The 14,513-nt window shown below is 43.0% G+C and overlaps 1 protein-coding gene across 4 annotated transcripts; it reads left to right on the forward strand.

The window, feature by feature from the left end:
• The first annotated feature begins 8,422 nt into the window (after nt 1-8,422).
• LOC128264265 (uncharacterized) lies at nt 8,423-10,780 on the forward strand. 4 transcript variants are annotated; one of them, XM_052999673.1, is made up of 13 exons: nt 8,423-8,533; nt 8,776-8,840; nt 8,923-8,969; nt 9,031-9,099; nt 9,149-9,214; nt 9,280-9,344; nt 9,416-9,459; nt 9,532-9,594; nt 9,718-9,784; nt 9,855-9,922; nt 9,983-10,193; nt 10,248-10,518; nt 10,687-10,780. In XM_052999673.1, the coding sequence occupies exons 1-10, from the start codon at nt 8,492-8,494 to the stop codon at nt 9,903-9,905; spliced, it is 579 nt and encodes a 192-aa protein (XP_052855633.1). In that variant the 5' UTR covers nt 8,423-8,491; the 3' UTR covers nt 9,906-9,922; nt 9,983-10,193; nt 10,248-10,518; nt 10,687-10,780. The 4 variants fall into 4 exon arrangements, with proteins under 4 accessions (XP_052855633.1, XP_052855631.1, XP_052855634.1 ...); XM_052999671.1 differs by having other exon boundaries at nt 10,624-10,723; XM_052999674.1 differs by having other exon boundaries at nt 9,858-9,922; nt 10,624-10,723.
• Nucleotides 10,781-14,513: the final 3,733 nt, after the last annotated feature.

Consider the following 14,513-nt stretch of genomic DNA (forward strand, 5'->3'; position numbering starts at 1 on the left):
GAAGATGAGATACGGACCCACTGCAGCGGGAGAGAGCCTTTCAAGACCTACTTGATCGAGCTCAGAACCAAGATGCAGCAAGCCGGTTATCGAGAAGAGGAAGAATTGTACCGGGCATATGAAAACATGGCTCCAGAATACCGACTGTATATTAAACGCAGTGAGTTCGCGACTTTGACACAGTTGACCCATATGGCCACAGAATATGAGCCAAAAAACAACCATAGACAGGAATCAAGAAGAACCTCAACTTCGTCGATCGCCGAACCCATTCCGGAATCCGGTGAATTCAACGCAGACAGACACGTGACCCACCAATGATCGGTCAAGGAACCTCTCGAGTGGACATACGGCGGGCTTGTAATCGCTGTGGAGAGAATGGACATCTCCAAAGGAACTGACCTAACCCACGTCGGGATTTCTGTTGGGTCTGTGGCGACCAGGAGTTTTAACTATAGATTGTTGCCGTCGAAATGTGTCGGAAACGGGGAACGCCTCCGCCAGAACCCGGTGCGGCGGAGACGAACGGAGCAGCAGCCCGACCCCAGTAAAACCACCCCCGTTGAGATTACACGGCGGGCCATCACAGCAGCGATAGAAGTCGGATGACAACGGGTGGACGTTGGACACAAAGTCCAAAATTTGTGCAGTAATTAGAAAAATGGAGTATACGCTTGAAACTGGTACAGTTAATGGTTGTTGGATATTAAAAGCCTGTGCAAAAATTGTTTGCCATCGGGACACGCCTTCCTTACCTCCCTTATAAACAACAAAATTACTCATACGTCCGTTTGTCAATTGATATTGCTTTCAGTTTTACATGGCTTAGATTTTAGTTTCTATCAGAAAATAAATATTTTAAATGAAAAAATAAATAAAATAAAATGAGGAAAGTTATTATTATTTAATTTATTTTATTTATTTTTTTATCACATATATTTATTAATCATTTTCTACATCTAAATCAAAAGAAGAGTCATTAGTAAATTCAGTTGTGTCCAAGTCATCTCCATCATCATGTGCATCATCTGTATTAATATTATTTAAGAAATTGACCATTTGGTTGTCTTAACAGGTGAATAACCTCTATTGATAACTGGTGTATTTATTGGCAGTAGTTATCATGATAAATGCTAGAAAAATGGATCCGACGAATCGAGTGCTCTACAAAAACATCTGTCATGGTATTCAGTCGACTATTTTGCCTTGCATGCGAACGTTTTATTTATTTATTCCTTTAGGCCTGCACTTATCTTTTGCAGCGATAATTTTTTTTGTAGCTCGGATAAATGTCGCAATTCCTGCATTTACTTTGCAGCCTTATGCTCATATACTGTTTTTTGTTAGGCCGTTTCAATTAAAAAGTCTAAGCTTCTTCTGGAGTGAAAGGTACAGACTCTGCTTTGGAAAATACTTCCTCAACGGTCAATCGCGCCTTTTTTGCAGCCAAGTTTGCTGCATGAGCAAGAAGATTAACGTCGTTATTATTTTTAGATGAAAGATCGGCAGCTAATCTTTGCTTTAATCGGCAACTTACTGTATCATAGTCGTCCTGCATTTTTGGGGGCCTCTTCCATAAAATCAGATGGTAATAATTTGATTTTGAAACGTAATGCGAGCCAATTTTCATGCTTCTTCTTAAGTCTTGAAACATCCCGGTTACAATTGCTTAACCGTGTTTTTAATGCAGCAACAAAGTTTGCTATTTGCTTGTCTATGAGTTCTTTATATGTTCCTTTAATGTTTTAATAATATGCTGCAGCACAAAATCATAAATACTTTTATTTTCACGACCATTTGCCAGCCAAACCTCTACCATTTCAGCATAGCTCAAATCGATGTTGTCTGTCAAAAAAAATATTTCATGGAATCGGGCAAAAACGGGCAAAAAAAATTAGTGTAATCAAAAAATATATGTTTGATAACATCAGTATCAATAGTTTCTTAAATACGATTAAATACTATATACCTTTATTCCACGGCAACGCGACAAAACTTAGGTTAAAATTGCTAAAACACATACATCACAAAAACACATATTAATAAAGAAATTACACATATAACAAATATCGCAATATTACATAATATTTCACATACCTGCACAATTATCATCCATTTTGAATTATTGCAATCGAGATATTAGATTTTACACAATTTGTTTTCAAACTTTGCATTAATTTCACGAGAAAGCAATGCCAAAGTTTGCGGTAAACGATCAGCTGATTTCCAGGGCTGCCAGCGATCGCAGGGATACAATTTCAATTGAAATTCTATTATTTCAATTGCCCTGAATATTAATCTATCGCAATAAAATATTGTTTTTGCCCAACTCTTAAAAAAAAAAAATTGGATTCTTGCACAAATTTTGGACTTTGGGACCAGTGTGCTATGTTAGTAATGCCCACCATGTTAGATCGTGTAATACTTGAGATGGACTTCCTCAAAGTAGCGGGAACTCAGGTGCGATGTGGTCGAGCTACCCTCGACTTGCAAAATGAAGCCCAAGCGTTACAGCCAGTACTTATAAAGGCGCGGGGCAGCCTGGAGGATGGGGACGGTAGAAAACGACGAACAGCGACAGAGCACACTATTGAGTCCGGCGCTTCATCGATCGGGAACTGACCTTATTCGAGAGGCTGCATGGGGTGTCTCACGTCGCCGAGCACACTATCGTCATGCGCGACGACAAGCCCGTAAAACAAAGGTATTATCCCCGGAACCCCGCGATGCAACATGTCATCGATGCCCAAGTAGACGAACTGCTCCGTGACGGGGCCATCGAACCCTCCAGAAGCCCGCACAGCGCTCCCATCGTATTGGTCAAGAAGAAAACTGGCGATTGGCGCATGTGTGTAGATTACCGTCAGTTAAACGCACACTCAGTGCCCGACGCCTACCCAGTCCCGAGAATCAATCACATTCTGGAGAAATTACGCCACGCCCGATATATCTCCACGTTGGACTTGAAGCACGGCTATTGGCAAATTCCCATGGCTAGGGATAGTCGCCAGTATACAGCGGACTGTAACAATGGAAGGTCATGCCCTTCGGGTTGCATTCTGCCAGTGCCACGTTTCAACGCGCCCTGGATAGTGTAATCGGCGTGGAAATGGAACCGGTCGCCTTCGCTTACCTAGACGATATTATTATCATAAGCGCGACAGAAGAACAGCACTTTACTCATCTCTCGGAAGTTTTTCCTCAGATTGCGGGCGGCGAATTTAAGGATAAATCCAAAGAAGTGTTGCTTCTTCAAACAGAAACTCGTCTACCTCGGCCACGTCATCAGCAGTGACGGAATTAGACTGATCGAGAAGGTGTCTGCGATCAACGGGTTAAAGGCCCCCTCTAACTTAAAGGAACTCCGTCAATGGATCGGGATGGCCTCGTGGTATCGGCGATTTGTCCCTAGCTTCGCGACTATCGTGCAACCGATGACCGCGCTACTAAAGAAAGGACGGAAGTGGACCTGGGGACCAGAACAGCAAGCCGCCTTGGAAGAAATTAAAAGATGCCTGACTACTGCTCCCGTATTAGGCTGTCCGGATTTCGACCAGAAGTTCATTTTGCAAACAGACGCGAGTGACGTCGGCTTGGGCGTAGTTTTATCACAGGGCTCCGAAAGTCAAGAGAAGGTCATCGCATACGCTAGCCGCCGACTAACCTCCGCGGAACAGAACTACACTACCACGGAGAAAGAGTGTCTGGCCATAATCTGGGCAATCCGGAAAATGCGGTGCTGCTGGAAGGTACCGATTCGAGGTCGTCACTGACCATCTAGCTCTCAAGTGGCTAAATTCTATTGAGAGCCCTTCCGGCCGAATAGCGCGTTGGGCGCTAGAATTGCAGCAATTCCAATTCGACGTACGCTATCGACGAGGTAAATTGAACGTCGTGGCCGACACACTTCTCTCGACAGCCTTGTGAGGTACTGCAAGGCGCTGTCGAACTCGAGGACCACTGCGACTGGATCAAAAGGATGAAAGACCAAATACAGGAAACCCGAGAAGTTCGCCGACTACATGATCGAAAACGACCAGCTCTACAGGAATATGGGCTACCGAGCTGACGATGAGGACTACTTCCCGTGGAAGCTTTGTGTGCCCACTTCCCGTAGGGCCGCGTCTTACGTGAGTGCCACGATTCCCGACCGCAGGACACTTGGGAGTCCGAAAAACGATCACTCGTCTGACCCAGAGATATTTCTGGCCCGGTATGTATCGCGACGCGAAACGCCATGTTCGCCATTGTGAATCTTGTCAAAAGTTTAAGACTGAACAAACCAAAGCGGCAGGTAAGATGCTAACCCGGGTCGTCAGTGAACCTTTCGACATTCTCTGTGCGGACTTTGTAGGCCCACTACCCCGGTCGACCCCCGGATCGGCGGTCGTGCATACAGGTCCTGAAGACAAGGCCTCTCACCTCAAAGGAACCTTCGACATCGTACGAGCGAATCTTCAGCGAGCGTCTCAAGACCAGGTGAGACATTATAACCTACGAAGGCGAGAATGGAGACCCACGCTCGGCGGTCAGTCTGGCTGCGACAGCATCCCTTATCGAAAGCTGCCGAGGGATTCGCCGCCAAACTTGCTCCCGTTACGAAGTTCACATCTCCGAACTTGGTACGCCTGCAGCGCCCCGGAGATCGACGGCGGCGGATCGCCAACATATCCCAGCTCAAACCATACTACGCAGGAGCCACTCCAGATAGGATCGACGATAATATTACCGGATCGAGAAATCCGATACAGTAAGTGGCATACAGCCGCAGGATAGTCTAACAACTAGTCTAATATCCATTGTATAACCATTGTATAAGCCGCCAATAACCATTGTATAACCATTGTAACAGATTAAGACCGAGTCTTTGTTAGCTACGCCGTCAGGTAGGAGTGTAACGTACACCCTAGACGGTGTACGATACAATTTTTGGTAGTATGTAAGGTTATAGGTGTAAGCGACTCATCAATAATGAATATTAAGTTAATAGTATATAAGGTTATAGGTGTAAGCGACGCATAATGAATAAATATTAAGTTGAAACTGAATATTAAGCCGTAGTTAAGTTAAGTTCCAAACCCGAGTGGCAACGTCAACCGATATTTAGTGGGTAATAGAAATACTAGAAATTAAGGAAGATACTAAAAATCCCGAAAACGAGAAAAAGGGAGCGTGGGGAAGGTGGTCATACACCGATCGAGCGAGCGGTCTCTTGTGTCGGAATGATAAGACGGGGCGGACGTGTCTCCCGCAGTAATTTTCCGTGTAATCCGAGTAACGCCTCGACCGCGCGACGGCACGTGACGAATGAAGAAGGGTCTCTCGTGCCGGAATAGTAAAACGGAGCGGACGTGTCTCCCGCAGCGATTTTCCGGATAATCCGAGTGACGCCTCGACCGCGCGACGGCACGCGACCTGTGAACAAGTGGGCTGATCAGCGTTTAGAGGTTAGTGTACATAAAATTCCTCTCCGCTGAGTAGAGACGGTGTAGCGGACTCGTAGGAGGATAGTAGATAAAAAAACAACCTAGAAGAAACAATAAAGAGAAGAAGTAAAAGATTAAATTCCCCGTTCGTGATTATTTTTATTCGTAGTATCCTAGCTTCCTTCCTCGTAGTGCATGTGGCCTGTACGCGGACATCCGTCCCGTCTGGTCTAGTATCCTAGCCTCCCTCCCGTAGTAATTGAGATCTGTACGTGACACCCGGCCCGTCTGGTCTAGTATCTTGGTTCCCCACATCGTAGTATTTGAGGCCCGCACGTGGACACCCGTCCCGTCCGGACTAGTATCTTAGATTCCCCTCCTCGTAGTGCATGTGGCCTGTACGCGGACATCCGTCCCGTCTGGTCTAGTACCCTAGCTTTCCTCCTCGTAGTGCATGCGACCGGCACGCGGACACCCCCCGTCTAGTCTAGTACCCTAGCTTTCCTCCTTGTAGCGCATGCGACCGGCTCGCGGACACCCGGCCCGTCTGGTCTAGTACCCTAGCTTCCCTCCTCGTAGCGCATGCGACCGGCACGCGGACACCCGGCCCGTCTAGTCTACTACCCTAGCTTTCCTCCTTGTAGCGCATGCGACCGGCACGCGGACACCCGGCCCGTCTGGTCTAGTACCCTAGCTTTTCTCCTCGTAGTGCATGTGATCTGCGCGTGGACATCATTCCCGACTGGACGTTCATACCGCCATCCTTTTCCCTCCAATCCCCCCCGCGTCCGACAAATTCTACCCGGCTTGGCCTCGCCCGAAGGTCCAGCCCGGTGGATTTTTGGCATCCGATACGTCGAAAACGACTTGCGCGTGACGCCACCCTCCTCCTACTCTCGCGAAATAGTATCCTGGCTTTGCCTCGTCCGAAGGTCCAGCCCGGTGAATTTTTGGCCTACGGCACGCGGAAAACGACTTACTGTCCCAATCGCGGAAGTGACCAGTGGGATCACCCGGCGTTCCCACCCTCGTAAAACCGCTTGGTCTCGTCCCAAGGTCCAGCCCGTGGAATTTTTAACCCAGGAGTAAGATACGGCGCGACCACACTCCGACATTACTCTCTCTCTCCCGGCGGCCATGAGAACCTTCGGCGTGACCCCCCAAACGACTCATTCACTCGTTGAATGAAACTCTCTAGTCCGGTTTTCGGTGATTTACAAATTTCTTGTAAAGGACTCCTGTATCTGACTGAGATCTGTACCCCGGACAGAGAGCATCCTTACATTATTTATACGCAATCTCAACCCTCATCATAGCTTCGTCAGCTGGATCTGGACAGGAGCACGAAACGCATCTGAGGCAGATATGTGTAGATTTTAATTTTTTAATTTGATCATATGTTTGTTTATCGTGTTTTTTAATTATGTTTCAGAGTTTCGTCCCTCGCCGCAGTGAAGTCAGAGGGAATCGGACAGGAGTCGAAACGCTATTTTGACAGGTAAGTGTGGTCATTGATTTAATTTTATTTATTGCTGCCCCTTTCACAAGAGCGGTAGTTACCCCAGTTAGAGTGTTTGGCATTCCAGTCCCCACTCAAGACATATTTTGATTTACCACCCAGTGCTTCCTTGAAGTAGTTGAACATTTTGGTGAAATGACTTGGACTCCATTTGTAGGTAGGTGGGCAGTATATGGGGGCAATAATAATCATGTCGGCTCGAATACCGCTTGATGGGATGAGGACTATTGGTGAGCTTTGAAAGAACTCTGTTTCTATGTGTGTCTTATGTTTTGGCTGACTATTATGGCAGTGCCGCCCTTTCTGTTTGAATTGGGGTTGCGTGCGTGATATGTATGAAATCCTGGAAAATTAAGGGCTTTTGAATTAGGATGTAGCTTGGTTTCAATGACCATCATTATTGAGTTTTTTCTTTAACTATAAAGGCCTCTATTTCGTTTGTCTTATTTCCTGCTCCACAGGCATTCCAAAAACATAGTTTTAGTGTGTTTGCGTTATTGTTATTGTTGTTTGTAGTGTGTGTCATTTGGTAAGTTTTTTTTACGGTAGGTTTATGTGTTTTATTTCCTAGCTAAGTTTCCTATTAATGTCATTATTTTATTAATATAATTGTCCAGTTTTGCCTTCTAAGCTTTCAATCCTTGCTTCGAAGGCGTGACTAAGTATATTTTTTCTGTCGGGATGGGATCATTTACTGGTTTTGTATCAATAGGGGAATTTTTAATATTGGTTGGGTTTTCATTCTCAATTTTCCTGGGTTTAAAGTATACTCTGGCAGCACGGCTTGTCGTTGGTGGACTTTCACTTCATTTGCTTGTGATGCTGGGCTTTTACGTTTATCTTGTAGTCCTTGGTGGTATGCTTTTAGGTGTCTTTCAGCTGGGTTTTTTGTCCTGTTTTTGGGTTCAGTGTCTCTTCGTATGCGGTTAAGTCGTTTTTGTATGGCGGAGTCATGGGATGAGGGGCGATGGAAAGAGGGTTTTCTTTTTCTTTTATTTCTCTGAATGGGTTTTGCCGTGTAGTTTCAGTTGGCAGTTTATGGTAAGTGTGTACAAGGTATTGGGGCCTGATTTCTTTTCTGGCTTCTCTAATTTCTCCCAGATTAATTGATTTACAAATGACTTCTTTTCTATTTGATAGATCGGACAACCCTTGCACGAGCTAGCATGAGCCCCCGATCAGTTTGCGCATGTAGCCGGACTTGATCTCGGTTTGGAGCAGACTCTAGTTTCATGGTTTCCAGTGCACTTCAGACACCTAGGGCCTTTTAGGCAGTAGATTCTGGAGTGGCGAAAACCCTGACAATTGAAGCATTGGACAGGCTCCTGGGTCCTGTGCATCCTTTCCACTTTGACGGTTTGATTGTCCAGAACTTTTGAAGTAAGTATTCCTTTATGGTCTCCGTCAGGTCGGGCTTCGATTTCTAATTTATGGATTTTCATAGGTGCTCCTGTTGTCCTGTTTTTATACACTGGATGAAAAAGGTCTGATATCCAATTTTTCGGAGCTCGTCTATGAACCATGCATAAGGATTAGAAGGACGTAGATGACGTATAACTACAAGAAAACCCCTATCAGCTTGCGCCTGGTGTGTGTGCGCCATTTTCGAGAGGAATTGCTTTATTATTTTATAAGAATTCATGTCAAGTATTAATTTGTTCCCCATTTCATGTTGTAGTTCTAGTTTTATAGCTAGAAATGCCCGGCCTGTAATTAAATTTTTCCAGTAGCGGCACTACAGGAGCACGAGACGCATATGTGGCAGATATGTAGATTTTAATTTTTTATTTGTGCATATGTTTGTTAATTGTGTTTTTTAATTTGTTTCAGAGTTTCGTCCCTCGCCGAAGTCAAGTCAGAGGGAATTGGACAGGAGTCAAAACGCTATTTTGGCAGTTAAGTGTGGTCATTGATTTAATTTATTTATTGTGTATTTATTTTAATTTATTATTTCCACATTCTCATCCCTCGCCGCAGTCACACCAGTAGGGATATGTCAAGGAGCCAGGAAACATTTGAGACAGGTAAGTGTTGTGTTTTATTTGATTTTAAATGTTTTAATAATTTGTATTTATTTATACGCAGTCTCAACCCTCATCATAGCTTCGTCAGCTGGATCTGGACAGGAGCACGAGACGCATCTGTGGCAGATATGTGTAGATTTTAATTTTTAATTTAATTGTGATTTTTTATTATATTTCAGTGTTTTGTCCCTCGCCGCAGTCAAATCAGAGGGAATCGGACAGGAGTCAAAACGCGGTTTTGGCAGGTAAGTGTGGTCATTGATTTAATTTTATTTATTGCATATTTACTTGAATTTTATTATTTCCGCAGTCTCATCTCTCGCCGCAGTCACACCAGTAGGGATTTGTCTGGGAGCCAGAAGGCATTTGAGGCTGGTAAGTGTTAAGTTTATTTTGATTTTAAATGTCTATATAATTTTTATTTATTTATCTCATCCTCATCATAGCTTGGTCAGCTGGATCTGGACAGGGAGCAAGAGACGCGTCTGTTGTAAATATGTGAAGATTTTAATTTTTATATTTGTGCATATACTTGTTAATTGTGTTTTTTTATGTTTCACAGTTTCGTCCCTCGCGGCAGTCAAGTCGGAGGGAATCAGACAGGAGTCGGACGCTATTTTGGCAGGTAAGTGTGGTCATTGGTTTAATTTTATTTATTGCATATATATTTTAATTTAGATTTTTCCACAGTCTCATTTCACGCCGCAGTCACATATGCTTATTAATTGTGCTTCCAATTATGTTTCAGAGTTTTCGTCCCTCGCCGCAGTCAAATCAGAGGGAATTGGACAGGAATCGGGACGCAGTTTTGGCAGGTAAGTGTAGATTTTTGTTTTGATTTTATTTATTGCGTATTTGTTTTAATTATATTTTTTATTATTTCAGCAGTCTCGTAGCTCGCGATATTCACACCATCAGGGATTTGTCCAGGGGTAGGAAGACATTTGAATCAGGTAAGTGTAGTGTTTAATTTGGTTGTAATGTCTTTATAATTTATACTTATTTTTACGCAGGAGCCGGCTGGATCTCGCCCGTATTTCTGTTTGGAAAGTAACCCTCGCCGAAATTACATTCTGGAGTCCTTGGGAGATTCCATCGCATCGGGTTGCAGGATCCTGAAACTTCCGAGTGCAAAGTAACTTAGCGTGTATCTGGATAGAAGGAACATGGCCCAGTCAGACAGCATGGGATTACCCTTAGGAACCAAGAAAGGAGCTTAAGGCTGTAACAGATGCATGTGGAAATCAGGTTTTTCCGTTAATGAGTGGGATATTGCAGGAGAGTGTTTTATCTATTTTTGTGTTGGACTTGTTTTGGCCCATGATGTCTTCTGCGTGTTTTGGAGAGTCAGCCATTGCAGCAAGGACCCCAAAGGAGAGCTGTGGTTGATAAGGACCCATAATCGCGTATCATGTGTCGTGTTTAATGTACTTATTCTATGCTCCAGTTTGGGAGAGTCGGTAGCAAAAAGGACCCCTTAATTTGGGAGATCTGTATATGGCAAGGACCCCTTAATTTGAGAAAGCTGTATATGGCAAGGACCCTTTTTGTGAGCATAATTTTGATTTTTTATTTAGTTTACGCGTCTATGTGTTTGTTTTGGTTTTGTTTATTGTGAGTGTGTTTTTAATTATGTTATTATTTTTTTTCACAGACGTTTCCCTCGCCGCAGTCGTGTACGCCGGAATTATTAAAAATTCTTTTTTTTTCCTCACAGTCGTGTCCAGCCAGGCGCGTTTGTGTGGGCAGAAGCCGTTGTGAATCTTGTGCAAGCATTACATGGCTCAGCTAGGCAGCTTAAGTCATGCCGACGAACGCAGGACAGTTTGGAGTCGTCCAGGGCAGGAGCAGATGTTTGTGGAAAACAGGTAATTTGTTTATAAACCCATTTTTGAATTTGATTTCGACCCTTTTACCCTATTTATTGTATTTTTTAATTTGTTGAGTAGTATAGGGTTTGATGTCCTATGTGGGTTTGGAAATCAGGTACGATTATCCTTATGAAGCCATGGGGTTGTCCTTCCATTTTGTCAAGTAGTTCTTCTCGTGTTATTCTTCCCTCTCTAAAAAGTTTTTTATATTTGTTGATAAGCATTTCACACCATCTATCTGGGGGTTTAATTTGTAATGCGTTTTTCCTCTCGTTTTTCTTTAATCTCCTTTTTGTTTTCTTGTTTCTTCTAGTTCTCTCTCTCGTCTGTTAGTCGCAGTAATGTAGGAAGACTTTTTCTAAATGTCCCTTAATTTTTTTAGTATTTTTTTCCTCGCTTTCCGTGTAACCATAGGTGTGGTTGTAGGTGGGCTCTATTAGTGGTTCGGGATATTTGCTCTTGCTGGAAGCAGGTGTTTTTGATATTGGTCTAGGTATCTGGATCTGCTCGCCGCTAGTTTTGGGGATATACGGTTTTAGTATGAGATCCCTTATAAGTGGATTTCTGTGGGTTGCTGTTCAAATCGCAAACCTTTGGCTAGAATGAGCAAAGACTTCTGAGAAAGATTAAATGTTATGGTTTTCTCTGATAGTGGATTGTTTTTGTATCTAGATGCGCCAATCGATTTTCTTATTAGCTTATTCTCCACGGTTTGAATTTGTTTGGCGCTTGTTTCTGATATTAAGGATCCCCAAACAGCTATTGAGTTGTGCCAGATGGTCGATATTATTTGTTTGAAGAGGAGTGTTTTGGTGTTATCAGGTAGTTTGCTTTTTTTGCCTAGTAGCCATTCTAATTTTTTATAGCTTGAGAAGATTTTTGCTCTTAGTTGTAAGACATGAGGTTTAAGAGTAAGTTTTTTTGTCCAAGATAACCCCCAAGTTTTGTTTCATTGTCCTTTGCCCGTCAACTAGTGGGGTAGTATACGGATTTTCTTTTCCTCTTAAGGAAAATAGTATGTGTCCCGTTTTTTTCGCTTATTGAGATATCCCAATGTTTAGCCCAACTACATATATGCTTAGGTATTTATGCTCAGCTCAGTGGCTGTTTGCTGTTGAAGCACTGCTAAGGATGACGGTGTCGTCTGCGTATGTGGCAAGTAGCTTATCCTAGGGAAGTAGTTTGGGAAGGACCTTTCGTAGCTGGGGTTAGTTGGGATTCGAAAAGGCATGTCAGATGTGAAAACTGAGAATAGTATGGGTGCTAGGTTTCCTCCTTGGGGCACTCCAGCTGTTATTTTGCATGTTTTTGATATAGTTCCGTTGCCTAGCTTTACACAGAATGTTCTGTTCTGTAGGTAGTTTTCTAGGACATTGAACATGCAGTTAGGGAGAAGCTTGACAGTTTGACAAGTAGACCTTCGTGCCAGACCCTGTCAAATTCCTCTAAAACATTGACAAAGGTTCAGAGCAAACCTCTTTCTCTTCAAAGGCCTTCAAAATGAAATTGTGTTACTCTGCTTAGTTGATGTTCAGCACTATGTTCCTTTCTAAAGCCAAACTGGTGGTGAGGAATGGCTTTGGCAAAGGATCAATCTCGAAAAGCCTGACCATTAGGATCTTTCGAGTATTTTGGAGAAGCTGGGTAAGAGGCTTATGGGTCTGTAGGAGCTTGCACAGGAAGGGGATTTACTTGGCTTGAGTGATCATTGTGATTGCTGCGTGTTTCCACTGGCTCGAAAAATGACCTGTTTGTAGAATCCTATTATATTAGGAGGACAAGGTACAAATCTGGCTTGTGTAGGTAGAGTTTAATCAGTTTGTTGTCAACTTTTGTCATGCCAGCGGCTTTTTTAGTCTCTAGGACATCAATTAGCGTATTAAGCTCCGCTAATGTGACTGGCCTAAGGTTGTTCTGATTCTGTGCTCTTGACATTGCTGCGTTAAGCGTTTTGTAGTTCGTTAATTCCTTTTTAGTTTGTTCTCTGTCTGTAATTTCGTTCCTTAGGTTTGGGGTAAATCGGGATTCTAGGTGAAGTGCAAAGACTTCGGCTTTTTTCGTCCGCAGTTCCTGGTCCAGAGGCTGGCTGGTGTGGTTTGTTTGGGTCAAGTTCCCTTTTTAAGAGGCCAGCAGGGTTGCTCTTATTTTTAATTATATTCTCATCTTCCAAAGCTTCTCATTTTGTATCTGTCTTGTAGGGTCAATATCTTTTATTTTGTCGTTTAGGTTTTTCTCCCTAAGTTTTTTAATTTCTTTGGCCAGTTTATTTGAGCTGCTTTGAACCATGTTTTTGCCTCTTTTGTCCCTGTAGCTCTTTTTATTTTGTTAAGTTCTCGGTTCTTGTTGAGTAGGTTAAGGGTTCTTTCGTCAAGTTTTATTAGGTTAGGGTTTTCCTTGTGTCTATTGTTGTTTCTGTTATGCGTGTGGATTTGAGGGGTTGCCTCCTTGGCTGAAGTGTTAATGGTTCTTATGAATATATCGATGCAGTCTTCTAAGTCCTGTCCTGATTTAATGTCTGTATTTAGTAGAATTTTTTTTCCAGTAGTTTTTGAATTTAGGAATGTTAGTTTTTTTTGTAATTATTGCTTTTGCTATTGCTCTTGCTTTTTCCTGTGTGATGTTTGTTTTATTGAAGTTTATAGTGAGCTGAAGGGGAACATGGTCAGAGCTGAGGTCTTGAGAAGAAGTGATCTTAAGACATTGCCTTCTAAATCCTTTGTAGATGGCAAACTCATGTGCTGAAGGCTGTTTTCTGCTGTCAAATGGATGGGTTGCTTCGCCAGTGGCTAGAGTCTGTGGGTTTCTTGTGGCTTGTAGACCGTCATGTAGGTGTCTGCACCTTTCACAAGAGTGGTAGTTTACCCCAGTTAAAGTGTTTGGCATTCCAATCCTCACTCAGGATAAATTTTGAATTACCACCAGTGCTTCCTTGAAGTAGATGAACATTTTGGTGAAATGACTTGGACTCCATTTGTAGGTAGGTGGGCAGTTATGGGGGCAATAATAATCATGTCGGCTCGAATCCCGCTTGATGGGATGAGGACTATTGGTGAGCTTTGAAAGGACTCTGTTTCTATGGGGTTTAAGGCCGTGTGTCTTATGTTTTGGCTGACTATTATGGCAGTGCCCGCCCTTTCTGTTGGAATTGGGGTTGCGTGCGTGATATGTATGAAATCCTGGAAATTAAGGGCTTTGAATTAGGGTGTAGCTTGGTTTCAATGACCATCATTATTTGAATTTTTTCTTTAACTATAAAGGCCTCTATTTCGTTTGTCTTATTTCCTGCTCCACAGGCATTCCAAAAACATAGTTTTAGTGTGTTTGCGTTATTGTTATTGTTGTTTGTAGTGTGTGTCATTTGGTAAGTTGTTTTTACGGTAGGTTTATGTGTTTTATTTCCTAGCTAAGTTTCCTATTAATGTCATTATTTTATTAATATAATTGTCCAGTTTTTGCCTTCTAAGCTTTCAATCCTTGCTTCGAAGGCGTGACTAAGTATATTTTTTTCTGTCGGGATGGGATCATTTACTGGTTTTGTATCAATAGGGGAATTTTAGTGTAGTTCGTGTAGTTCAGTGTAAGAGACATGCGGTATGCGGTTAAGTCGTTTTTGTATGGCGGAGTCATGGATGAGGGGCGATAGAAAGAGGGTTTTCTTTTTTCTTTGATTTCT

Source organism: Drosophila gunungcola, unplaced genomic scaffold (assembly GCF_025200985.1).
Source record: "Drosophila gunungcola strain Sukarami unplaced genomic scaffold, Dgunungcola_SK_2 000063F, whole genome shotgun sequence".
Lineage (NCBI taxonomy): Eukaryota > Metazoa > Arthropoda > Insecta > Diptera > Drosophilidae > Drosophila > Drosophila gunungcola.

Excerpts from the sequence above, each read along its gene's own strand:
- LOC128264265 (XM_052999673.1), top strand. The coding sequence starts at position 8,492 with ATGACGTATAACTACAAGAAAACCCCTATCAGCTTGCGCCTG. Across the intron at positions 8,534-8,775 it reads CCCCTATCAGCTTGCGCCTG|AGTTTCGTCCCTCGCCGAAG; the intron begins GTGTGTGTGCGC and ends AATTTGTTTCAG. Across the intron at positions 9,215-9,279 it reads TCAAAACGCGGTTTTGGCAG|TCTCATCTCTCGCCGCAGTC; the intron begins GTAAGTGTGGTC and ends TTATTTCCGCAG.